Here is a 27,874-nt window from a genome sequence, read left to right as displayed (position 1 = left end):
TCTTCTGACATCCATTTTGGTCTTTTCTTCCTCTTCTGTCTTTGCAATGACCGTTTGCACTCTTCCTGGATGATACCTTTGATATCCTCCCACAACTCATCTGGCCTTCGCTCATTAGTGTTCAAAGCCTCCCACCTGAGAAAGACCCATGATAGCAACAATTAAGAAATCCAAAAACATGTTACATTGGGAAAATCCACTATAAAAAATTTCTCCAAAGAGAGAGAGCTAAAGAGCAAAATTTCAGTTTAAAGACTAAGGTATGCCTGATCCAATCATAGTATTTTCAATATTTCCTATGCTTCTGAAAGCTGCAACGAGTAAGGAAGACAGAAGAAGAATCCATGCCTTTAAACTGTGGTGTTGGGTAAGAGTACTGAGTATCTCACGAACTTCCAAAAGAACAAATAAGTTGAGGAAATGCAACTAGGGTACTCAAGAGTGGCAAGAATGGCAAACACATCATCTCGTGTATTTTAAGCGTGTGTCAGGTGAGGTCAATCCTTGGAAAAAGGCACGATGCTGGGAAAGGTGAAAGATCAGAGAAAGAGAAGACCCTCAACAAGCTGTACTGACACAGTGACTTTAACAATGGAGTCACGTATGCTAGAAATTGTGACGATGGTGCAGGACATGGAAGGCTAATGTCTGTTGTTCACAGGTTAGCTATGAGTAGAAACAACAACTATTGATATATGGTGTAAACTTAATTGGTATTTCTCCAATCCTGATGCCACATTCTGCTCCACACAGTACAGTTTCTCAGGTTATATGCTTAGCACAGCGACTAAGTACGATGAAAGCACCTAGCTCTGATGAACATCTTCCCATTTAAAACCATAGTGAGATACCATTTTACACCCATTTGGAATAAAGAGCCCACTGTCATCCCAACTTGCAGAACCTCCAGGGCAGAGCAGGACTGCCCCAAGGCTTCCAAGGCTGCAAGTCCTTTGGGAAGGACACAGCCTCATCTTTCTTCTGCAGAGTGGCCAGTAGGTTGGCACTGCCAACCTTTCAGTTTGCAGTGACGTGCTTAACCACACATGCCTCCAAGGCTCCTTTTATACCCAGGAGGGCAGCTGCAACCAAAAAGGACAGAAAATAACAAATGTGGAGGAGATTACAGAGAAACAAACTGTTAATACTCTGCTGGAGGGAATGTAAAATGGTGTAGTCACTGTAGTGAACATGTTCCCACAAAATCTGCATGCAAATGCACAGAGTGGCATAACTTAGAATAACTGAGAACTGAATAGAACCCAAATACTCATCAACTGAAGAATGTGTTACACAGTGGAAAATTATTTGGCAATAAAAAGGAATGAAGTAGTGATGCATGTTCTACCACGGACGAACCTTGAAGCACTGCATTAGTATCACGATAAAAAGCAAGGCACAAAAGACCACACATTGCAGGATTCCATTTTTATGAAATGTGCACAACAGGCAGGCACATCTATAGAGGAAGAAAGTAGTCCACAAAGTGGTTGTCTTACAGCTGTGAGCTTAGGGGAAATGTGACTGAATCTTAATAGATTTCTTTTGGGGACTAGTGAAAATATTCCAAAATTAATTGTGGTGATAGTTACACAGCTCTGTAAACACATTAGAAAACACTTAAATGTATAGATTAAAAGGGTGAATTGTATAGTATGTACATTATGTCAATAAAGCTTTTTAAAATCATTATTATTTAAGACACGAGGCTCTTTCAAAAGAACTTCTACTCCATTACTGGCAAATTTTGTAGGCGGGGGGAACAGGCATTTTGACTATTAAAACATCCTTGGAATTTGTGTTTCTGATTCCAAGAATTAAGAAAATAAAATTACATTTTGTCTCAATGTGTCACATACATAGGACTGTATGTTGAAGAAATAGACATGAATTCAAGCAGCTGGGTGTAAGCTGGCAGAGGTCCCTTCTAAATAACTGCACTGTAGGCCCCAGGAGTAGTCAAGTTTTAGAGAAAGACCATGGACTTGGCAAAAAAAGGGGTACCCAACTGTTTTTGATGGAGAGGCTACTTTTTACTTTCCATGAAGTCTTAAAATAACTGCAGGGGAAAGAGAGGCTGTAGAGTAGAACGGAGAGATTTATCAAATCCCATGTTCTCAGTACAATTTTGTCACTTAACTTATGCCTTCAGGGGCCTCATGTGTAAAATATGGATGACATTTTCTTTCTTTTCTATTATCTAGGATTGTAACAAGGCCTGAACAGGGGGGAAAAAGGTTAGTGAATGATAGCTGCATTTGACCTTCAAAATGATTTGGTCTTGGATTCTGTTTGCCAGTTTGCCTTTTTACTCCTGGTAAGTTAGCACAGCAGAAGCTTAGTTTCTTATTGTCAAGACAGGACTTGGTCAACATATTTCATAGAGTTGAGCATATGTGGAGTATGAAAAAAGACACTACTATAAAAGTGTACAAAACACACTACATTCAATACAAATGTAAATCATACTGTTTGTAAACTCTATTATTAAAGTTGTGGCTTTTTTTGGCTTTTTTTTTTTTATGTAGTATCTGAGTTTTCAGGAAAGGAAAGAAGTGGCCTGGCTTGAAGAAGCAGCTGCTTTGACAATCTGAGGGCAGATTACTTTAATCTACCAGCTGCTCTATGGGAGAAAGATAGGCAATTTCCTTTCACGTGATTTATGCCTCTGAAAACCTAATGAAGAGCCAGCTCTGAATCAGTTCTGATTTGAAGTCACATAGCAACAACAACAACACAACGATGATAGGGGAAAAAAATCCACTGATAGCTGTTGACCCCATGACTTGCACTATACAACATTACTAGAAATTCAAACTGGAAAGCTGCACCCGATCCAGGCTATGGTCCTCTCAATTAGTTGCTATATACATCAAGTATACATATCATCAAGCTGGACAATGGCTAAGGATGACAGAAGAATAGATGCCTTTGAGTTACAGTGCTGGAGAAGAGGCTTTAATATACCATGGACGCCAAGAAACAAACAGGTCTGTCTTGGAGAGCGTGAAACCAAGTTTTCTTGGCGGCTAGGATTCTGAAGCTCCATTTCACATACTTTGGGCATGAGTGCAGGAGAGATCTGTCATTGGAGAAGGACATCATGCTCGGAAGGGTGGAGAGACAGCACAGGAGAGGAAGACCCTAGATGTGATCCACTGTTACAGTAACTGGGGCAAAGGGGGCAGGTGTGTCAGAGTCAGTGAGACAGGCTCAGGACAGGGTAGGCTTCCGAGCTGTTGTATATAGTGTCACTATGAGGTGCAAGTGACTCGATGGCACATAATAACAACAATAACAACATTATGATTCCACATTTGGGCAGCTGACACGTATCTTGGTTAATCAGACCACACGCAATTGAGATGTTTCCTAGGCAATTCGACAGAGCCATATTCCTTAGAGCAGCAGTTCTCAAACTCTGTAGCCTCAAGATCCTGTTATACTCTGAAAAGACCAAGAATCCTCAAAAAGAACTTTAGTTCATTTGAGTCACATCTATCAGTGTTTATCATATTTGAGATTAATGAAAAATTAAGCAATTTTTATCAATTTATTGAAAATAGCAATGTTATTGTTAAGACAATAGTATCAGTTTGCTAAGAAAATGAAATCTTATTTAAATATAAACAATAGTTTTCATGAAAAATAAGTATACTTTCTAAAAGAGAAATTTACTGAGATGTATGGCATTGTTTTACACTTTTGCAAGTCTCTTTAATGTCAGGCTTAATGGAAGACAGCTGGATTCTTATATTTGCTTCTGCATCTAATTTGTTACCATATGATAGTTTGTAAGAAAATTCAGGCTGATACAAATATGTACTTGGAAAAGGGAAGAATATTTTTAATAGCCTTTTCGTATAATTATGGATATTCTTCTTTGACACTACTCCCTAACTCAACAAGTAGTAGTTTCTTAAAAGTTATAATATAAAAACATTCAATACAGGAATAGAGAGGAATTTTCTCAACATAATTAACAATCTGTACTCTCAACAAACAGCCAATAGCATCCTGAATGGGGAAAAATTAAAGGCATTTCCTCTGAAAACAGGGACTAGGCAAGGATGCCCATCATCACCATTCCCATCAATACTGAAGCCCCAGTGAGAGCAATAAGGCAGGAGAAGGAAATAAAAAGCATCCAAATTGGCAATTAGGAGGTAAAACTATCCCTACACACAGATGATATGATAGTATATTTGGACAATTCCAAAGACTCAGCTAGAAAACTGCTGATGTAGTTGACCAAGTCAGCAAAGTAGCAGTATCAAAATATAAGTATCAGTTGGATTTCTCTACATTAAGAGAGAACATAGAAAAGGAAATTTAAAAAATCCCAATACCAATGATAATAGCTATCTTCAAAATGAAATGCTTAGGAACAAATCTTAAGACACAAAAGACCTATACAATGAAAATTACGAAAAAAGATTACAAAAAGCTATTACAAGAAACAAAAAGAAGCCTAGATAAATAGAAGAATACACTACGCATGCTCATGGAATAGGAGGATTCAATATTGTGAAAATAATTCTACCAAGAGCAATTTACAACGCAATCACAGTAACATTCTTCAATGAGATGGAAAAGTAAACTTCCAATTTTATCTGGGAAGACTCTGATAAGTAAAGCAGTATTGAAAATGAAAAGCAAAGTAGGAGGTATCAAACTCCTTGACCTTAAAACTTACTACACAGCCACAGTAGTCAAGGCAGCATGGTATTGGTACAGTGAAAGACACACAGGTCAATGGAATAGAATCAAGAATCCAGAAATCAACCTGTCTACTTATGGTCAATTGTTCTTCAACAAGGAGATAAAATTAATTAATAGGGAGATGATAGACTCTTTAACAGTGCTGGCAAAATTGGACAACCATCTGTAGAAAACTGAAGTTAGATCTACACTTCACACCATATACAAAAACCAACTCAAGATGGATCAGGGACCTAGGAGTAAAACTAAAAACTATAAAGTTCATCACTAAAAAGTTCATTAGAGGAAAAAAAAACCACCCAAAAAACAAAACCTAACCCCAACAAAATTAGAAGCCTTAATAAACAGCATGAATAGACTTTTCAAGCATAACTAAAAACTTACAAGGAGAGAATAAAAGAGATGAATGAGATCTTCTGAAAATCAAATCTTTCTGTGCATCAAAACACTTTTCCAACAGAGGAAAATGGAAGCCCACAGGGCAAAATATTTGCCAATGACATAACTGATAAAGAAGTCAAAACTAAAATTTATAGAATAGTCTAGTACACGAACAAGAAAAAGACAACCCAATCTCAAAATGGGCAGAAGAGATGAATAGAAGCTTTACCGAAGAAGAACATCAGATGGCCAGTAAATGCATGAGGGAAAAAAAAAAAGCTCCAAATTGCTAACTATTAGTGAAATACAAATCAAAACACTCAACGATATATCAGCTCACTCCAGCAACAATAGCGAAGTACAGCAGGGCAGCAAACAACAAATACTGGCAAGGATGCAGAGACACTGGAACTCTCACATACTGCTGCTGGGAATGTAAAATGGTACAACCACTGTCGGGGCAGTCAATAAGCTGAAAATAGAAACACTATTTGACCCAGTCATTCCACTACTGGGAATATACTCTAAAGCAATCAGAGTGGTGGCACATACAAATAAATACACCCCTAGGTTTATTGCAGCATTATTCACAAAAGTAAAGAGATGGAGACAGCCCAAGTGCCCATCAACAATAAAAATGGATAGGAAAACTATGGTATAATCACACATTGAAAAATAATGAACTCTTAAAACACTACACGACTTCAATGAGTCTGGAAGACATTATGTTGAATGAAATATTTCAGTCACAAAGGTACTAATATTTCATAAGCCCATTATGGTACTAATAGGATCGAGATGTGGGAAAGGGGAAGAGAAGGAAAATAATGGATAGATAATGAATACTGTACTAGAATGAGTGAAAGGAAGGCCATTCTGAAAGGAATGGATGATTAGAAACTCATTAACTGTATTACCATTCAAGGTCTTACAATTAATTAATATACAACTGTGTATCAATTATGTATGACAATTAATGTTCTCCCTATGTGGACAGAGTTTAGTGGAGCTCCCAGTTGAAAAACAGGTTTGGAAGTAGAAGTGGCATCCACTTCCTAAACCACATGCCTATGGAACCTTTATGAACTTGGAGAAACGAGGATAGTTATGGAAAGGCATTAGGTCTTTTGTTCATAGAGTTGCTATAAGTGGTACTCAACAGCAATCAACAACAACAACATGACAATTAATAGTCTTACAAAGGGTACTGAGGGTGGGGAGATAGGAAAGTGTGCATAAATGAATGAATAATTTAAAAAGTACTAAGTAAAAAATATACTTCCAAGATAAGAAAAGTGAAATGAAAAAAGAAAAAGAAAAGGTGCGGGGAGAGGAAATGGCCCTGATACATGCCTTTCTTGATGTTAAACTATGCCATCTTCTCTTATTCCGTTCAGACAACAGCTTCTTGGTCTAGGTATAGCTTTCATTTGAGGACAATTAAGTGTTCTGAGATTCTCAATCTTCTCAAAGTTAGCCATAGTTTGTTATGACCCACACAGTCAAATGCCTTCGCATAGTCAATAAAACACAAATTTTTTTTAAAAAAGTTATATTAATGTAGAATCTGAAACCACACCAATAAATTTTTCACACTGTTACATTAAAATCCACTGGTATTTTCCAGACTTTGAAAGGATCTTTATCCAGGCATCATGTGGAAATAGCAGTTTACTGAGTTGTTCACATTTTCCAATGTTAATACATTCCATTATATGGTATTACAAAGTCACATTTTTTACTATCCCTACTGATCTTATGATTAAATACTTAAAGATTGAGAAGTTGTCAATCTCATGGAGGCAAACATGTTTTCAAAAATTCCACTTTTTATTCAGAATCTTGAATTTTATCATTAGTTGATCCCCTGAAACGGTTATCTTGTTTCTCAGAAAAATGTATAAACAAATACCCACAAATGAATAATCATATTGTCATTTTCCTTTCTACCTAACTCAGTGTATAGCATATGGAAGGCGCTCAATAAGCACTTGAACAAACTAACCAACTTTAAGCATGCCATTTACTTTGTCTGGATCTTGGTTTCTTAAACTGTGTTGGTAATATATCACCATTCATTCATTCAATGAGCCAGCCTCTCTTGAAAATTTACAATGTTGTGGGCACTGTGCTTGCTAATGGAAATAATGCAATACACAAAACAATCATCTGTGCACATATGGGACTTTAAACCTATTGACACTTTTGCATCTGGGAATATCATCCTCTTTGATTATGTACACTTTTTGGATGGAAATATATAGAACAATGAAGCATATGAATGTAAGAGAAACTCAACCAGTCTTTCAGATGGTATGATTCCACACTGGATGACAGATGTCAAAAGCCAGATAATACTGTTTTCAAATTCAGTTGACATTATCTACCTTTTCTGCTTTACATGGCGAAGAGGGAGGATCTAATGGGTATGTAGGCAAGTCCTTTACAGACTATAAATCTCCACACAAATGTAAGGCAATTTTTGTTTTACTACTATTTATACTCTGAGAACTAGATGTAAACTATGGTGGTCTACACAAGTTCTTATAAACCATATTTATAAGGTTACTGACAATTATGGCAGGACCTGTTTTTTTAAAATCAATGTTAATCATGCTGTACCTAAATTCTGACAGGCCCAGTCTGAGAGCGTTACATACTGACCAACCAGGAACACTATTTTATTTCCAACTGGGGGTGGGCGGTAGACGAGGGCTGGTCCTGATATATATTATTAAACAGAGCTGAAAACAAGGGCATTTTACATTATTTACTGTCTGTGCCCAAAACAACTCTCTCTCTCTCTCTCTCTCTCTCACACACACACACACACACACACACACACATTCTGTTAGAGAACAGTGACAGTAAGAGGGCAAAGCAGGCCTTACCAATGTTCTCAGCTCTTCAAGCAACACTTGAGGATTTCTTCTTGAAGGCCTGTCTTTCTAAGCTTATGCTTTCAAAACTTGGGCTGGACTGATCCCAAATACTGAAGTAACAAATATTACTAAATTCTGTCATTTCCTCCACCAGAGAAGTGATTTTACTACTACTTCTGGTTGTGATGAAAGGTCCTATTGACTATTCAAATCCTCGGCCACGTTATGGATGTAGTATTAAATGACTTCACTCCTTTTTCACTGGCACTTTAACACATGCCAGTGCTTTCATCCACCTCCACTAAATGACTGAGGTGGGGCCGTTTTAATGGTCTGATTTGTTCACATCTCCAGAGATGGGGTACAAATGAGACTGGCTGAGAAGACAAACTCCCCTTTGACAACATGCCATAGTATAAACGTTTGTAAGAACAAATCTTCAAAAGGTAGAAATAGCTTATTGATACAATGCCTAGTTTGGGCACATAAAAACGAATGGTTACAAATCAAATTTGAAAAAGTGATGTCAGTAAGGTCAAAGGCAAAATAAAATATTGCTGAGGAAATACCAAGTGATAAAAACAGACAGCTTAAGTGAAAAAAAAAATTAAAGGTCACATATTTGCTAGCTGTCTGTCTAAATGTCCAAAGGAAGCTCTCTGAATGAACTTTGAAATCTTAAAAAAAAAAAAAATTTAAAAAAATCTGGTTATAAGAATTGTTACTCTCTTAAATTCATGACCTGCAAACCTGTGGTCACTGAATCACTTTAGACTTACAGTAAGCCTGTAGGACGAGCAAAGCTGCCCACTGGGTATCCAACACTGTGATCTACATGAGTGCAGATGGCCCTATCTTTTCTTCCATGCAGTTAGTGGCCCGTAAATTCAAACACTTGACCTCTCAAGTTGGTGGCTGAGCACTTATTTACTCTGCCACCAGAACTTAAAATCCCTGCATCAGTGATGAAGAACAGCAGAGGCCAAAATACTTGCTTCGTTAGAACTCCAAATTTACAGTGATTAACTTATTCACATACATACACAATGTCACCATTTTCCAAAATGTGCACCAAGTTGAAGAAGTACACAATTTCTTGAAGTATTAATTTTTAAACAGATGCATAAAGGCAGTTGGCATACTTAGGGCCTTGATTTGGTTTTTTAAAAAAAATACAGGGTAAATAAAGTCAGTGGCTTCTTTCTTTTTTAGATCACTTAGAAAATACTCTAGGGAAGGAATCAAACAGGCATTAGTGCTACCAGTCTGTTGGAGAGCATCGACTTTCCTACATTTTCCACTGCACATAGTCAGCCTCCAACTTGGTTTTCCTCTCAAAGCAGGCTAAGCCTCCTTCACTTACTCATTCACTCATTGTTGTCAAGTTGGAAACTGATCCTCCATTGGGTTTTTGAGGCTTTAAAGTGCACAGGAAGAGATTACCTTTTTCTGCTTGTGGATTTGAACTATCAGAGGCATGGCCTTTGAGTTGACAGTGTAATGCCTAATAGACGAGGCCACCAAAGCTACCTATGGCTTCTTAGGAGTCCTCTATACCATGCATTCATGCCATTCTACAGAACTTGGAGAAGATATGTGTACGCATGCATGCGCACGTGTGTGTGTGTGTGTGTATGCATGAGCGTGTTTGTTTGAAACTAGAATTTATAAGGCAAGTCAGGCATTTCAGCCCCAGCTTTAATCGGGAGCAGGTTTTATCTGAAAGCCTTCAACAGCCTTCTGAACTTTGGTCAAAACTTCCTTTACACAATGATGTCAATCTTACTGACACTCTGATTCCCAAAACTTTGGATTCCTAGTAGCCATGTGCTCTGACTCACCACGGCCAGTTGACTTCAGAGACAGCATGTTCATAAGCTTCTTTGTTCTTTATAGAACCCTTAGTTTGATCATTCTTTTTGTTTGTTTTTAATCAGTTCTCTGTCAGTACTGCCATTTCCTTGATATAATAAAGCTCAGTAGAGCGAGCTAAGAAGTCTCAAAACTAAGAGTCTTGTTCCTTAGGCTCAACTATTTGTCTGCCAAAGATGAAGAAAGGGAAATCACTGGTTGTGGGAAGAACGGCACTTGGAAAGGTAAGTGAGCCAGCGACTTTTAGCAAAGCCACCTGCCTGAGTGACGAACATGCCCTGGAATGGAAGGGACAGCGAGAAGCAGTACGATTAAGAGTGGCATGCATACAACAACAAAGTGAACTGAGAGGTTTCCTTATATAAAACGTTAGAAATTAACTGTTTTGTCAAATATTATTATATTGAGTCTTCTAATTACCATGTGAAACTTCACAGAAAAATGATCCAGGTCCCACATTGGTAGAACCACAATTTGATGCTGTTTGGTTCCAAATAATTTTGAATCTTTCAGGTAATTAAATTATCATTAATTTTCTGGTTCTGTATAATTTATCAGTCTTAGTTATTTTTTGAAACAAGCCCAAATAAAAATACTATTTTAACTAAAAAAAAAGAGTGGCATGCATGTGAGGGTGTAACACAAATGACCGAGAACTGAGGCCAAGAAACGTGACTAGCAGAAAAGTATACAGACCTTGTCAAAAGTCAAATGTAAAATTTTAAAACTAAGGCTTACACGGGGAAAGGCAAAGATGACACCATATGGAGGAATAATCCTAGATGTACCAGGCATGAATAAGGTAACTGTTCAGAAAGTCATTAGATTCCTATGGATAAAAGGCAATACAGACTCATAAAAACAAAAGAACCACAAATCTTACTGTGCTTATAAAACGGAAAGGTCTAGTGAGACAGCCGATAATGTATTTAAATAACAGTCAACCTTGGGTATTCGTCCATGTGATATTCCAATTGGATGCCCAAATGAAAACAAAACACTAAAGCCGGTCTTCTTTTACAACTAGAAAATTTATGGAATGTCTACTTCCTTGAAGTGGAGCCAAGTGTGCTAAAAAAAGTTGCATACTTCTTTCAAAAAAGTGCAAAGGCAGGCATTTGATATTCTTTCTGTGATATGAGGAAAGACATTATTAAAGTGGGATACTAACTGGTGGGATGTTGAAAAACCACCAAAAAAAGTTCAAGAACAGTTGAAGGCTCATAGTTTGGCCTATTCGTTTAGACCTCGGATAAGGTGAAGAGAGTGTTAAGGACTTTCCAAAGGCAATACATTTTCTATCCATAAACTACTGTCAATGTGAAATAAGTTCCTAGGAATATTTAGATGTGTGAGGGGCAAAAAAGATGTACCCAGTCAAATTAGAGAGGCAACATGTTATAAAGCCCATACATTCCACAATAGTATCTATACAGAAACTTATTTAGGGATGGGAAGGACTTACACAATGAGAACTATAAATCACTGCTCAAAGAGATCAAAGAAGAATTAAAGAAATCGAGAGATGTCTGTGTTCATGGATTAGCAGACTTCATAATGTTAAGATGCCAGTACTTCCCAAAGTCATGCACAGGGGCTATGCAATCTGAGTCAAAATTCCAACAGCTTGCTTTACAGAAATTGAGACATTAACCCTCAACTTTATATGGACTCACAAGAGGCCTTGGATAGCTAAAACAATGATAAAAACAAATAATAAACTAAGAGAAATCATACTTTCTGATTTTAAAATATGCTCTACAGCTTTAACAGGAATCCAGGTGACACAGAGAGTAATGTTTTGGGCTTCTCACCAAAGTTTATCAGTTTGAAACCACCAGCTACTACATGGGAGAAAGATGGGTAGTCTCCTCCTGGTAACATTTACAGCCTCAGAAGCCTGATGGTTGGTGGCTAGGAGTCAGAACTGAATCAACAGCAGTGTTTGGAGGTGTCTGATTTTTTAAAAACCTGCTACAGTAATTTAAATAGCCTAGGCAAAAAAAGCCTAATGGCTAGAAGTTGTGCTGCAATCCTGAAGGCATGAGGTTCGATTAACTGCCTCTAAAAATCTGCTGAAGGGTCAGCTAGGGTTTGGTTCTGATTCTACAGTACAACACAACAAAACATCAATGGAATAGAACTGACAGTTTAGAAACAAGCCCATACATCTATGGTGAACTGATTTTTAAAGGATGCTAAATCCATTTGATGAGAAAAGAAATGGTTTCTTCATAAATAATGTGGGGAAATTTAATTTCTACATTTAGAAAAAGGAAACGATCCATGCCTCACACCATCTATGAAAAAAGAATTAAAAAATTGATTAAGGACCTAAGTATAGAACTAAAATGATAAAATTCTTAGAAGAATAAGCAGAGGCAACATTGACAGAGCCTTGCTTTCAACAATGGATCACTGGATATAATCATAAACCCACAAATGGTAAAAAAAAAAAATAAGAGTTGTTATATACTGTTGCATTGGATAGCTGACCCTCCAATGGAGTTTTCAGAGGTAGTAAATCACACAGAAGGAGAAAGCTCATCTTTCTCTCTCTCTCTCGAGGAGTGGCTGGTGAATTCAAATTGTGTGCCTTTCATTGGCAGGGTAACCCCTTACCACTAAGCTAAACAGAATCGTCTTAATAAATAAGTAGGACTTCATAAAAATGAAAAACATGTTTATCAAAAGAGTTTACAAAAAATGCTAAAAGACAAGCTAATGTCTAGAAGAGTATCTTCAGAAATCATATACTCAACAAGAATGTAACAACCAAAATGCATGTAAAGCTTCAATCACAAAGAAAATCACGACGAACAAATCATAAAATGCACAAAGGACTTAACTGTCCTTTGATGCACCAAAGATGACATATAAATGGCCGCCAAATGCATGAAAAGATATTAGAGATCAAATCTAAATCACAATGATTGATACTTCCACTAAGCATGGAATGAGAAAAAGTCTAAGATAAAAAAATTAAAAACAACAACAAAAAATTCCCAAACAAAACATCAGAAAACAACCAATAGTGGCAAAGATGTAGAAAAATTGAAATTCTTACATATTAGAAATGCAAAATGGTACAACTGTTTAGGAAAACTAGGTAATGTTTCCTCTAGAAACAAAAACGAAAACTACCGTATGATCCAAAATTCCATTCCTAGGTAGATACTCAAAAAATCTGAAAGAGATTAAACTAGAGATATGTATGATAATGTTCATTGAAGCAGTTTTTACTATAGCTAAAGAAGAATGGTTAAACAAAATGTAGCACACACATATAATAGAATACTTACAGTAAAGGAAATGAAGTCTTGATACACGTTGTAGTGTAGATGGAGCTTGAAGCTATTATGCTGAGAAAAATAACCCAATTACAAAATAAGAACTACTGTATGTCCTCACTTAAGAGAAAGCAAGTGCATGGAAACCAAAGTTTTTTAGTGGATATGGAGGTAGACAGAGAAGAAAAGGTGGTGGTGGGGGAGGCTAATGATAGAAAAGTCCTGCTGATAAAAGGGAGAACTGCAGAGACAATTACCGTAATTGTTGTCAGTAAGCTGTAGACCTGTAAAAGCGTCAACTGGCAGAATATGTGTGATAGATACATTTACAATAATGATGGAGGGTCCAGTGTGTCTTTTCTACTCTCAAGTTTTTGGCATCATATCTGGGTTTAACAAGTTTGCAAGCAGGAATTTAAGGCACAACAAATGATCTTTATTCACCTGGAACAATAGAGAAAAAAAGGTCAAGAATAGGAACAGAATATGGTATTTGTGGCTAACTGCCTCTATCAACAACTCTCTCTTCTGCCATGAGACCAGGATGGCAACCATTACTGCACCTTCTGATCAGAGATGCCATAGAAAAATCCTGACCAAAAGGATGAAAATGTAGACAGGAATTAAAAATTCTCATGGACTCTAAGCTTGCTGGAGTCATGGAGGGTGGACGAATCTCTACAACTATTTCTCTAAAATAATATTTAAGTCTTATACCAAAAATAAACTTTAGCTTCTGCCAACAACTTGAGGTAAAGATGATTTAAGAACATGATTGTTTTTACAGTTTGGCTTAACTAGCAAACAAGATTTGTCTTGAGCATTACAGTCTTTTAGGATCTATATGAATCTAACTGACAACAGCAACTGGAAAGATTAGACAAGAACCTTAAATGGAAAGGAGCATGTGTTAATAAAGGAAAATTAATCAGAGAAAGAGTGAGAATGGTGCAGAACTTAGAATTCAATCAATGACTGTTGAAGTGCATAGTCTCAACACCACCACCACCACACAAAAATGTAGGGGGAAGGGATCAACAAAACCCCAAAACCATATATTTAGTACAATCTACTAATAAGTAAAAGATCAGAAAAACCTTCTAAGTTTAGTAGAAGGATCTCAGTTCATACCCTGTGCTTCTTTATAATGGCATAGGAAGAAAAGCAGTACCAAAAAAGAACAATGTGAATGAAGGAATGTGTGAAATATGATATATATGAATGAAACACAATGTGCACCAACTTTGTTTGCAAACCAATATAAAAAAACAAACAATGAACTTTGCATCCAACTAGGAGTTTACAGCAATACTCACTTACTTAGTAAAGAGTTGATTATTCTTAGCAATTCAAGAAAGCAGGTCAGATGTTGGACCTAAGAGTGAAGAAGTGCTACTTACCTGTGCTATGTTTTTGTTCAGAAGATAGACACCATAATCAAATTGCAACTTCTCTCCGCCTTTTGGATACAGTGGAAACCTAAGAAAGGTAAAGAAAGAAGTTTAACAAAATTAAGCAAAGAAAACAAACAAACAAAAAACCAACAAAACCCTCCAAGTTGCTGGCAAAGGCTGAAATTGAATGAGAGCATAAATATTTAAAGGATTAGATTAAATTATTTCATCACAGGTAGTTACTGTAGGCGATAATCTTATATCTTTATAACATTTGCCAATTCAGAACAATGAATCTCTTCTTCCAAAGGAATAACTAAATAACTCATGCAACAGGGGACTAATGTGTAAAAAAGTGACCCACCAACCCTAAGAAGCTGAGGCCACTCTTCTTATTTAAATTTCATAAGCTTGCCACTCTCATTAAGATCAGAGAAAATGTTTCCTTAAATACGTTAGATTTGACATTTCAACTTAAATGGGAAAAGAAGATTAAGGAAAATAAATCAGACTTTAAAACAGTATAAAGATTTCTGTTTCTACTATGGTGCCCAGTAATGTGTAAAGAATCTGTAAAGGTAAAAATTAGTTCATAAATGTTGAGGTGGCAATTTGGATGTGACTGCCTCAAGGCAATAGTGCTCCCATAGGAGTTTCATTTCAATCTGATTCAATGCATTCAAGGTCTGTGGATCTTCATAAAGATGAAGAGCTATTTTAGGGAACTCATTTCCTCCACTTTTTCTTTCCCTATCTGTGCAAAAAAGAACAGAAGGTTAGCATACACCTTATAATCTAGTCTTTCTCCCCCTGACTTTGAATACCAAGGCTAAATTTGATTCTCTGAAATAAACTTTTCTACATACGTACGGATCAAGAGGAAATGATTATCTTATAGTTTTATACCACATAATGATTCTATTCTTGACAATAACATGCTAATTGAAGTGAATGCTGTTGTTAGCTGCTGTTGAGTTCAGTACAAGTCTCAGCAAACGTATGAACTACAGATCTGAACCCTGTCCTACCCTGTGCCATATTTCTCATTCCTGAATAATCGAGCCCACTGCAGCAATCACTGTGTCAGTACATCTGGTTGAGGGCTTTCCTCTTTTGCCCGTCCTCCACCTTTCTAAGCCTGATGTCCCTCTCCAAGGGATAGCCTATCCTAGCAATATATCCAAAATATGTGAGATAAAGCTTTATCATTGCTGCCTCCCAGGAGCACTCTGGCTGCACCTTCTCTAAGACATATCTGTTTGTTCTTTTGGCAGTCCATTGAATATTCAGTGTTCTCCTCTGACTGAGATATGTATGTAATGAACAGCAAGATTCTACATTCTTAGAATGTGGACTTCACAATGTCAATCTTTTTAATACTTATTGCTCTGCATTAAGATTTCTTGATGTAAAGAACCACACTGTAAGTCTATAATATTAAGACAAATCTAGTCAACAATTAGGACTAAGTTCATCTAAGGCAATAGTAAGACAGAACAAATAAGAAAGTTCCCATTCTATACTGCTTTCAAATTTTCAACGGGTCGCTTTAAAGTTAGCAGTTTACAAGTTGATATGAATTGACTGTGACTTGATAGTACACAACAACAACAATAACATGTATCAGGTATTGCTCTGGGCCCAGAGAACACAAAAACTCAGAAACAAAATAAGCTGAATAGTGTAAGAGTTTAAAACTATTAAACATTTACTTACTAGCAACAACACATGCATTTACAGATCTAGTAAGCAATCTGAAAAAATTCTGTATTAAAAGGTAAAACCCCTACTATCATGATTTCAGACACAAAACAAAGGCATTTTATAGGTGGAGAATCACATTAGCAAACTAACAGCTAAGAGCTTGAATCTTAAGTACAAAGAGAAAAATATCCTTAAAAATAATGAAATACAAGCACAATGGACAGCAACCCTGTGAGTAGCAGATCTGACCCTCGGCCTGCCCTGACTTGTCCTCGCTGTCTCTGAGACCTCACCATCTCTGAGACCTTGCTGTCTCTGATACCTCTCCGTCTCTGATGTGCTCAAGCCTATTGCTGCAGTCACAATATCAATCCGCCGTGTTGTGGGTCTTCCTCTCTTTTGGTGACATTTATTATTATTTTTTTTTTTAAAAGAGGGTTTGGATTTCCATTCATTCATTGCCGCAATTTTCTCCCTGCCCACCCCTCCCCACCAGCTCGCTTCCCCCTCCGAAGAGAGAGAAAAAAATAATGAAATAAAGAGTTTTACAACTAGAGCAAGAATTATAGATTTCTCATTATTCCACTTGTAAATACAGGCAAGTGAAATGGCCAATATGAAATTAACTTCCAAATACTTATCTATTTGAAAAAAATATATCAAGTCTATATGGTGAAGATCAACGAATTAGGACGCAATACAAAGATTATGTGTGGAGCTCTGGTGGTCTAGTGACAACAAGTTGCTCTGCAATCCCAAAGGCACGTGGTTTGAAACCACCAGCTGCTCTGCAGGAGAAAGATGGGCAATATCTTCCTGTTCAATTAACTGCCTTTGAAAACCCGCTGGAGGATCAGCTATGGATTGCTTCTTGACTTGACAGTACACAATAAGAACAACATAGATTATGTGTGAAAAAGGCTTGGAACTCTATAGCACAGTGAGTTCAATAGGTAAAGAATTAGGACATGAATACCAAAATAAACAATCTGACCAGGTTGTAGCAACAGAAGCAGAAATGGTAAATAGGAAATATATTCCCAACTATTGTGGATTGGAGCAGATGATACCTAGAGAGAAGACCCCAAATGAAATGCATTGACAAGGTGCTTGCATCCATGGACTTGAACATGGAGGAGACCATGGTGAAGGTAAAGGACAGGGCATGGTTTTGCTTTGCTATTCATTAGGTAGTCAGGAATTGTAAACTTGAGAGTACCTAACAAAACACTTGGAGCTCTTCATTCAGTTCTGAGAATCAAATTTTTAAGTATACAAATCAGTAACCAGAGTGCTATATATACTTATGTTTATAGATAACTTTTGTAATAATTTCATTTGCATATAAAAAAGCATACACTGAAGTAGAGTGGACTGGTATTGCTATTATTTTTTTAAAAAATTACCCACTTTGGTCATCTGCTTAGTAAGTGGAAGAAATATAACTTCTGTATTAGGTCTTTTGACTATAAATTCAAGATTCTTTTTAATGCCTCTGAATCCTTTAGAGAAGCATGAACAAATAACAGACACACACTCAGAATGTGCAGATGTTGAACAGTGACCCTCAAAAAGTTATGGCCACTCCCTGATCACCAGAACCTGTAAACGTAATTTTATAAAAAAAAGGGTTTTTGTGAATACAGGTAAGGCCCATACGATAAGTACTGAAGATCAACAACATCTGTCTGGATACTAAGGTGCACCTAATCCAGGCCATACTCTTTGCAATTACTTGCTCTACATTAGAGAGCTGGACAATGACCAAGGATGACAGAAGAACTGATGCCTTTGAGTTGCGGTGTTGGAAAATAGTATTGAATAATATCATGGACTGCTAAGAGAACAAACGAGTTTGTCTGAAAGAGGGTGAAACCAGGCTGCTCCTTTTTTTTTTTTCCAGGCTGCTCCTTGAAGGAAGGATTTTGAAGCATTGTGCGACACTGGGCATGCTGCAAAGAGGGACCAGTCCGTGGAGAGGGACATCATACTTGGAAGGGTGGAGGGACAGCACAAGAGAAGGAAGACCAAGGATGAGACTGACTCAGTGTCTGGGATAATGGGGGTAGGTGTGTCATAGACAATGTGGTTTGGCTTAAGATAGAGCAGGGTTCAGAGTTGTTGTACACAGGGTCGGTAGGAGTCACAAGGGCTCAAAAGCACATAACAACAATAACAAGCTAAGTGGGCCCTAGATCCAAAAATAAATGTCCTTAGAAGAGACACAGAGAAAAGGCCAAGTAAAGATGGAGGTAGAGACTGGTGTTATACACCCACAAGCCAAAGAACACCTTGTTGTTAGGTCCTACTGAAATCAGAGCCAACTCACAGCAGACCCTCCAAAGCAGGTTCACAAACAATTAATTGCACAGAAGGAAATGGACCATCTTTCTCCCATGGAGCAGTTGGTGGATTCGAACTGTGTGCCTTTTGAATTGGCAATGTAACTCCTTACCAGTTAAAATGATTCACCCTCAGAGTTTTCTCAAGGAGTGCAGTCTTGCTAACATCTTGATTTTGGATTTCTGTTTTCCAGAACTGTGAAATGAACAACATTGCTTCTTTTAAATTAACAAGTTTGTAATAATATGTTATAGCAGCCCAAGAAATTGATACAGAGAATCAAATACTTGGCATCCATTGGGCTAGATGAGCAATAAGATCTCCTTCAGCTCCAGGATTCTATGGTTTTGAATATAAAATTTGATATTTTTTTTCTTCAGAAGCCAACAGAACATTTCAGGATCACAATGCCAAAAGGTCATCCCGACAAACAGTAGCCCAAGTAACAAAGTAGCCTTGAAATAGAGTGCCAGAAAAAGAATACACACTGAAAGATGGTCCTTGAAGAGTATGTCACATCTGATTTAGGAAGGAGAAAATGACTATGTAAAATAGCTACTAAACCTTCTTATTTTAAAAAAGATATATTGTTATCTTGCCAACCCAGAGAATTTTCTAAAGGACCCCGTGCTCGTCACAGTTCGTCACAGCTATTTGCTTTCACCTTTAAACATACGAAGATAATTTCTGCTGCTTGTATTTGCTGAAGCCATGACTTTATATCAAACTCTGCATACTTTCTCCAGTCCAAAATAGTTTCCCATGACAGTTGTACTCTATTAGTTACTAAGGCTTAGCGTGACAGTAAATTTTTATCTCTCTTGTCATTAATATGTAATCACCTATCAAGCTGCCAAGTCATGTATTTTCCCTCTGAAACACTCTTAACTCTCTTTTCTCCCTATGTGACTCTTTTGGTCTAAGTACAGCTTTCTTAGCCTTGGCCTTGTTAACATTTTGGGCTGGACGAGCCTTTGTTACGAGAAGCTGTAGGGTGTTCATCAGCATCTGTATTTCTACCCACAAGAAGCCAGTAGCATACCTCACTTCTACTGTGGCAAGAAAAAGATCTCCAGACCTTTTCAAATGTGCCCTGAGGAAGTGGGACAGACTTGCTTCCTGCTAAAAACCACTGGTCCAAATCCATATCGATTTGGTTAGTACTACAACAGCCTCTCTTGCCACTGTTCTTGATGGCAATTCATTCTCCATTATCACTGGCAGAGTGAGCCAAAGCAGACTACATATATATTTTTTAAATTCAAAAATACGACACTGAATTATAATTTTATAATTTTACAAAACTGAGTTCTAGTCTAAGCTCCATTGTTTGCTGGTTATATAAATTTGGGTATAAAATAACTTCTCTGACACTCAGTACAGCAGTATATAACACTCAGTATAACACTCTATGTACAGCAGCTCTGAACCCTTCTCTGTCCTGAGCCAGTCTCACTAATTCTGACATACCAACCCCCATCACTCCAATTACTTTATCAATTCATCTCATCCAGGGTCTCCCTCTCCTGCACTGTCCATCTACCCTTCCAAGCATGATGTCCTTCTCCAAGGACCGATCTCTCTTGGCCTTGTGCCCAAAGTAAGTGAGGTGGAGCTTCAAAATCCTAGCCTCCAAGGAAAGACTTGGTTTCATCTTCTCTAAGGCAGACCTATTTGTTTTCTTGGCAGTCGACAGTATTTCCAAGACTCTTCTCCAGCATCACAACTCAAAGGCATCTATTCTTCTGTCATCCTTAGTCATTGTCCTACACTCTGAAGCATAACAAGTAATTGAGAAAACTGTGGCCCGGATTAGGCTCACCTTTGTATCTATACTGACATCATTGCTCTTCAGCACTCCGGAGAGGTCCATGACAGCAGATTTTCCCAATGTAGTGTGTCTTTTGATTTCTTGACTGCTGGTTTGTTAAAGAGTGTTGACTGCAGATCCGAGCAAACTGTAATTGCTAAAAACCTCAATCTCTTCTCCATCTATTATGGTGCTGCCATTTGGCCCAGTGTTGAAAATCTTTGTCTTCTTGATGTTGAGCTTCAATCCATACAGAAGACTACAGGTCTTCTTCAGTTTCAGCAAGCAAGGTTGTGTCATCTTCATATCATAGGTTATTAATGAGTGTTCCTCCAATTTTGATGCCAAACTCCTCCTCATAAAGCCCTGTCTCCCATATGATCTGTTCTGCATACAGACTGAAAATGTACGGGGACAGGATGCATCCCTGACGCACTCCTTTCTTGATGTTCTAAGGACTGCTTCTTGGTCCAAATAGGTTTCATATAAGCATGATCAAGTGTTCTGAGATTTCAATTTTCCTCAAGGTTAGCCACATTTATTACAATCCACACAGACTATGCCTTTGCATAGTCAATGAAACACAGATAGACATTCCTCTGGTACTCTCTGCTCTAAGCCAGGATCCATCTGACATTGGCAATAATGTCCCTAGTGCCACGACCACTTCTAAACCCAGTTTGTATTTCTAGTAGTTCTCTGTCAATGTACTGTGCAAGTCTCTTCTGGAAAATCTTCAGCAGGATTTTGCTAGTATGAGATATCAGTGATATTATTTGATAATTTCTGCACTCTGTCGGGAAATTATCAACTCCTGCTGCTCTTTGGGAAGAAGAGAGACAATCCCCTCCCGATTAACTGCCATTCAAAAACCACTGGAGGGTCAACTATGAGTTAGTTCTGACTTGATACATAACAACAACATGACCACTTCAGGCCACGGATTTCCTTTCACCTTCTTACTCTCTATTTTATGTGTGTATGTTAGTTGCCAGTCCTTTCTAATTACTTCATATTCCTAGAGGTAGGTCATTAATTCTTCTATATTTGTTTTTGCTGCTGCTTATTTTCTTCAAGGACTACTTATCAGTGTTTGAAGAAGCAAACAAAATAAAACTGAGGTGTCTGTCTCAAATAAAAAAAAAGTAAGACTTTCCCCTTTAACATTTATTTAAAAAAGAAAAATCACCCTATAACAACTGTAGTAAGTTAGAAGTCAACCCTGGTTGACCATTCTTAACAGACTGTCACATCAATAACTATTAGCTGCTTCTTGTCAAGAAATTTAGGAGACCAGGCCAAAGTGGTGAGATAATCTTCTATTGGAGCACCTGGTGAGATAGTTCTTAGTTGCTTTTGCAAAATCCCAGGGCTAAAGGAACCCTAAAGAAGTAGTAAAAATACATCATTCTATTCTTCCAGGAGGAACCCCCCCAAAGTTGGAAATATATACATAGCAGCATGCTCGATTTCTCTTTTTTCATGACTAAGGAAAAGAGCTGACTCAAGTATAGATTCAAATAACTCAATTACTTTAGAAGGAGAGATGGACAAAGTAAAGCTTCTGGGAAGTAAAATGGGGTTATGCTTTAATTTGTTAAGAATATGTAGGGGGAAACCCTCACACTTTTCTGCTGAATTGTGTAATAATACTGTAGTTTTATACACAAACCAAGCTGAACATATACAGCATAACCTTTTGGCTGGTTATAGGAATGCTAGATGGTAAATTGCTGCTGTGTAACCACTGCACTTGAAAATACTATTTCTATCTTGAAAGGTACATTTTAAAACCAGCTCATAATGTGCACTTAAAAAAAGCCATTTGGAAAACAAAAAAAACCTATTTTAACTGTGTTCACAATTTTATGTTTAAACTATTCTTTGGTTTAAAAACTTGACTCTAAGAACCATTAAATATTTTCCTACAAATGATTTTTCATTTTATGCAACATAATTTAAAGTAACAAAGAAAGCAATGAATTTCAATTAATCTGTGCTAAAGATGTAATCCACGTGTACTTTCTATAGACCATGATTTCTGATATATTAAATCATGATTCCATTCCCCCATTTAAGACGATCCAAAGATTTTTTTTCTACTATACTTATAACAAAATTTATTCTCTAGAGTGGTTCTGGTGGCCTGGTGGTAAGCAGTTGTACTGCCAATCCAAAACGGAACTGCCAGGCAGTTCAAATCCAGCTGCTCCTTAAAAGAAAGATAGCAATCTCCTCCTATGCAACTTACAGCCTTTGAAATATCCATCTGAGGATCAGCAATGAGTTAGTTCTGACTTCCAATATATCCAAAGTATGTGAGGCGAAGCCTCATCATTCTTGCCTCCAAAGAGCACTCTGGCTGCACCCTCTCCAAGACACTAGTTTTTTGGCTGTCCATGGGCCATTCAGTGTTCTTCTCCAACACCATATGATGATATTTCATATGATTTTCCTTTTCACTAACTATACTCAAGTCATGCTGGCCTTCTTTTTTGTTCCTTAAACGTGTCCTGTTTGTCACCACCCTATCTCTGAGGATTTAAACTTGGTGTACCCTAATTTTTTTAAAAAATTTTTTTCTTTCCAAATTTTTACAGAGTTCATTCCTTTTTGCCATACCAAAATCAAGCAAGCCCAAACCTACTGCTTTCAAAGGTGATTCTGACACCTGGTGACCCTCTATAAGCTGAGGCTGTAAACTAGGAGAAAGCCCATCTTCCTCCTGAAGAGCAGCAGCTGGAGTAGAAACCACCGACTGACCTTCTAATTAGCAACCCAGCACATAACGCCCTGTGCCACCAGTGCGTCATTCCTTCTTGCCACCTAAACACAAGGAAATCAAACCAAACCCAAACTCATGGTTAATAAACGGATCTCAACACACAGCAGTTGTTTATGGAGGCAGCTGACTATATATTCCCTATCCTCCTCTTATTCCTGACTCCTTCCACTGCTGCTCCAGGTAAATAGAGGCTAATTGTTAGGCCTTGGATGTCTACTTACAAGCTTTTAGGATCCCAGGTATTATTACATGATGAGCATAATGACAAAAAGAACAGCAGCACTAAAGATTGTATTAGGCCAATCAACTGAGACACCCTGTGAAACCATGACCCATAACCAGCAGGCCAAAGAACCAAATGTCATGAAGAGTTTGCAATAAGCAGCCTTATTGGTCACATCTCTTTTTTTCCCCCCTTTCTGGGTACTGCTATAAATCAATCTATCACATATGTTTCCTCAATTCAACTTTTTACAGGTGCACTGATAGATAGTAATGAAAATAATTTACTGTGCAACTCTAATAGATTTTTTATTTCCATAATCATTTAGTCCTCTTTTCTTCCTTTGGCAGGCAAGCTCCTGATAACAACTAATAAACTGTAATGTCCACCAGCCAGCTTTTCTTGTCATTTTATATTTGTGATACAACATTTGTCCCCTGTGACTGCCTCATTTCACTCAGCACAATGTCTTTAAGCTCCATCCATAATGTACACTGTATCAAGAGTTCATTTTCCCCCAATAGTTGAGTAGCATTCCATTGTAGGTGTGTACCACATTTACTTTATACATTAATCTGTTGTTAATCAGTGCTTTGGTTGTTTCTACCCTTTGGCTACCATGAATCACACCATAATTAATGATATTATATAAGTTTCTTTTTGAGTCTGTTTTCAAGTATTTTGGGTGCTACCTAGAGAAAGATCCCTCGAAAAGACAAGAACAAAGGATTATTGAAAAATGTGCAAACAGATGAAGTGATAAAACCAAAAGGGGAAAATCTACTCAGCATTTCTCAAGCTGAAGGAATAGAGGAACAAACGCAAGCCTGGAGTAATAGTGAAGGATTCTAACTGGCAAAACCTTGAATGATGCAGGAAGCATCAAAAGAAGATGGAAGGAATACAGACAGAGTCAATGGACCATTTCAGGAAGTAGCACATATGATCAAGAACCATGAGTATTGAAGACAGAAGTTCAAGTTGCACTGAAGGCATTGGGGAAAAATAAGGAAACTGACAGAACAACACTGAGGTGTTTTTGCAAAGAGGTCCAGTTTTGGGCATGGTTAATAGTCTATGCCAAGAAATCTGGAAGACAGCAACATGGCCAACTGCCTGAAGAGATTCATATTTGTTTCCATTTCCATACAAGTGATCCAACAGAATGTGGAAATTATCAAACAGTATCACTGATATTACATGTAAGTAAATAAAAGTGAAGATTATTAAAATAAAGCTGGACCAGTAATTGACAAGGTACTGCCAGAAATTCAAATTGGATTCAGAAGAGGCTGTGGAATGAAGGATGTCACTGCTGATGTCAGGTAGGTCTTGGTTGAAAGCAGAGAATACCAGAAAGAGATTTATCTGTATTTTATTGACTATGCAAAGGTATTTGACCATGTGGATAAAGACATATTAGGGATGATGTTGAGAAGAAAGAGAGTTTTGCTCAAGCAAAACTTATACGTAGACTAAGAAATAGTTGTCCAAACAGAATAAGAGAATACTGCATGGCTTACAATCAGGAAAGGTGTGTATCAGAGTTCTATCTTTTCTTTATGCCTAGTCAATCTGTATGCTGAGTACATCATTCAAGAAGTTCACTATAAAAAAGAAGAAAGCATCATTAGGATAGGATTACACAAAATTGCTTGTAGAAAGTGAGGACGACTTGAAGCACTTGTAGAAGATTAAAGCCTTCAGTATGGATACACAACAGTTGTTGTTGTTGCATGGTGCCACTCTTGTAAAACAGGACTGACTTCAGGGTTGGGGGGAGACTGAGAAAGATGGGTTCAATAATGTGTACTGCATTGAAACAGATGAGGGAGAAAATTGTTTTAAAGGGATATGTGATTAGGTATTTTTGTAAGGACAGGAGTTCAGAGCGAAGGCTGCATAGTGGAGTAGCCCTGGGTGGAGGGATTGTAAAGCAATAAAGGAATATTTCTTTTACTCTTCCAAGAGGTGGGAAGGAGGGTTAGGAGGGGAGAACAGTGCAACAATGAATGAATGGAAATCCAAACAAAACAAAACAAAACAAAACAACCCAAAAAAACAACACGGCATATGCTAATCCATAGGCAGCAGGCAACAAAAGTCCTTCTAGGAAAACAGGGACACTTTCTTCTCTCTTCTGTTTTGGAAGATGAAAGAGAACATATATGGAGAGATCATATATTCCAGTCAAAAAAGATTACATTTTACATGACAGGTAATAAGATGCCACTTCAAATTTTTAATGGAGAACTCATGTAATGAATATATTTATATCAGATTATTCTCTTTCTCAATATCAAACAAAGCTCTGTAGATAGACTGTACTAAAAGGAGAATGGAATTTCAGAGAAAGAAAATTCCAGATAATTTTAACACGAAGTTTAAAAATAAATCCCCATATTTTTTACTTGGTAAACGGCAAGGCTGTGGAAATTGTTAAAGAACTCAATGTCAATTTCCTTGTAGGAACCATCCAGATTTTCCACACCCTTGTCGTAACTGTTGAAAAATGGCCTAGAAGCAAATATCAATGAGCAGAACAAAACTAAAGGATGGAAGTAATGTCTTTTTTAATAATCAATTTTGTAAAAAAAAATCTGCCACACAAATAAAAATCACAACCTACACCATTAACAACCATCTTGCCCTCTGCTGGACTTAATAGTGCCTGTTTCCCACAGAATCTCTAAATGTGAAAAAATACTACAATTAAGCATGCAAAGTGCATAAACCTATCATATTTCATCAGGCCAGAAGATATTTCCATCTGTAATAGGAATTTGAGAGAAAAACCATTTGTCACTGAAAATTCTAAAGATAGCCCATCACAACTTTTACCTATATTACAGGTTTATTTTAAATTATCAGTACATTTAATGGCATATTTACTATGAAGTGTTGGTATATAAACTAAGTGCTCAATCCTTCATAAAAAAATTACTTTAACTACAAGACCTTGGAGGATAAGCCGGTGATTTGCTTCTGCGGAGTAACAGCCTTGGACACCCTAAGGATGTGCAGCTCTGCACAAATGTGTCAGCTGCAGTCAACTTCACCACAACTACCAGTAACAATTATAATAGCAATTTTGATGAGGAGAGAGGATGAAAACGAAGGGGGATCCAGCTGTAATAAGCCAAGGTTTTAAAATTAGAGAGGTGGGGTTTGGTTTTGCAGTAAGAACTTAGGAATTAACTATTTCCATATCTGTAAAATAGGTTGAATAATATTAAACTTTCAGAGTTGCTTTGAAAATTAAACAAGATGTTCCAAGAGCCAGCACAAACATTGAGATATGGTAATCATTCAATTCATTACTATTATTACCCTTTCCTACGGGCACATCAATATCAAGAAAACAAAAATTGTGGATCAACTGGTAACATCATGATAGATGGAGAAAAGACTGAAATTGTCAACAACTTCATCTTACGTGGATCCACCATCAATACTCTTGGTACCAGAAGTCAGCAGATCAGGAGATAAATTGTACTGGAGAAGTCTGCAGTTAGGGACCTCTCTCCAAATTATAGAGGAGCAATATTGTTAGTTTCAGGACTGAGGTGCCCCTGATATAGGCCTTTTCAATCACTTATTATGCATTTGAGAGCTGGACAATGAATAAGGATGACAGAAGAATAACTGATGCCTTTGAGTTGTGGTGTTTAATAGAGAATATCCTACAGACTGCCAAGAGAACAAACAGATACTTCTTGGAGAAGGTGTAGCCAGAGTGCTCCTTGGAAGCAAAGGTAAAGCTTCATCTCATATTCTTTGGACATGTTGCTAGGAGAAGTTAGAGAAGGACATCATGCTTACAAAGGTGGAGGGATGGTGAAAGAGAGGAAGACCTTTAAGTGACATGACAGTGACTGCAACAGTGTGAGTGTGTCAGAGATGGTGAGGATGGATGGCACAGGATAGGACAAGGTTCAGATCTCTTGTTCACAGGGTCACCATGAGTCATCTGGAGGGAATCTTATAACAAGGGCATGTTCATACCCTTATGTGTGCCTCAAGAGGAGGGAGCATATGTTATGAATTTTATTATCTCTCTGAAACTACAAAGCATTTTTATGCATAAACTACTTTCCAGTCTATATTTCAGTTCATACAAATGTATTCTTCCTCCTGTTGGATTGTAAATTGCTTAAGGATATGGATTTTAAAAAAATTTTATTTTATTAATTTTAATGAAAGTTTACACAGATTTTGGATTTCCATTCATTCACTGTTGCATTTTTTGCCCTGCCCACTCCTCCCCGCAAATTTACTCTTCTCTTTGAAAAGTAAAATTCTTTCATTGTTATACAATTCCTCCCCCCTCCCCCCAGACACTCCATTATGCAGCCTTCATCGTGGACTCTTGTCATAACTGTAATACCCAATCATATATAGCTTTTAAACTTTTCTCTCCCTCATCTGTTTCAATGCAGTATACATAATTTATACAATTTTTCCTCAG

General features: G+C 37.4%; 1 protein-coding gene across 1 annotated transcript in view; it reads right to left on the bottom strand.

Annotated features, from left to right (window-relative positions):
- Positions 1–27,874, bottom strand: part of UVRAG (UV radiation resistance associated) — a 349,759-nt gene that overhangs the window by 83,174 nt on the left and 238,711 nt on the right. The window contains exon 13 of the mRNA XM_006882863.1: positions 14,548–14,626. Coding sequence (XP_006882925.1) covers positions 14,548–14,626 — 79 coding nt within the window. The remainder of the gene's footprint in view (positions 1–14,547; positions 14,627–27,874) is intronic.

This window comes from Elephantulus edwardii, unplaced genomic scaffold (genome assembly GCF_000299155.1).
Source record: "Elephantulus edwardii isolate Elephantulus edwardi_28Jun2011 unplaced genomic scaffold, EleEdw1.0 scaffold00025, whole genome shotgun sequence".
Classification (NCBI taxonomy): Eukaryota; Metazoa; Chordata; class Mammalia; order Macroscelidea; family Macroscelididae; genus Elephantulus; species Elephantulus edwardii.
The sequence above is the reverse complement of the archived record's forward strand: the minus strand, read 5'-3'. Positions and strand labels throughout refer to the sequence as shown.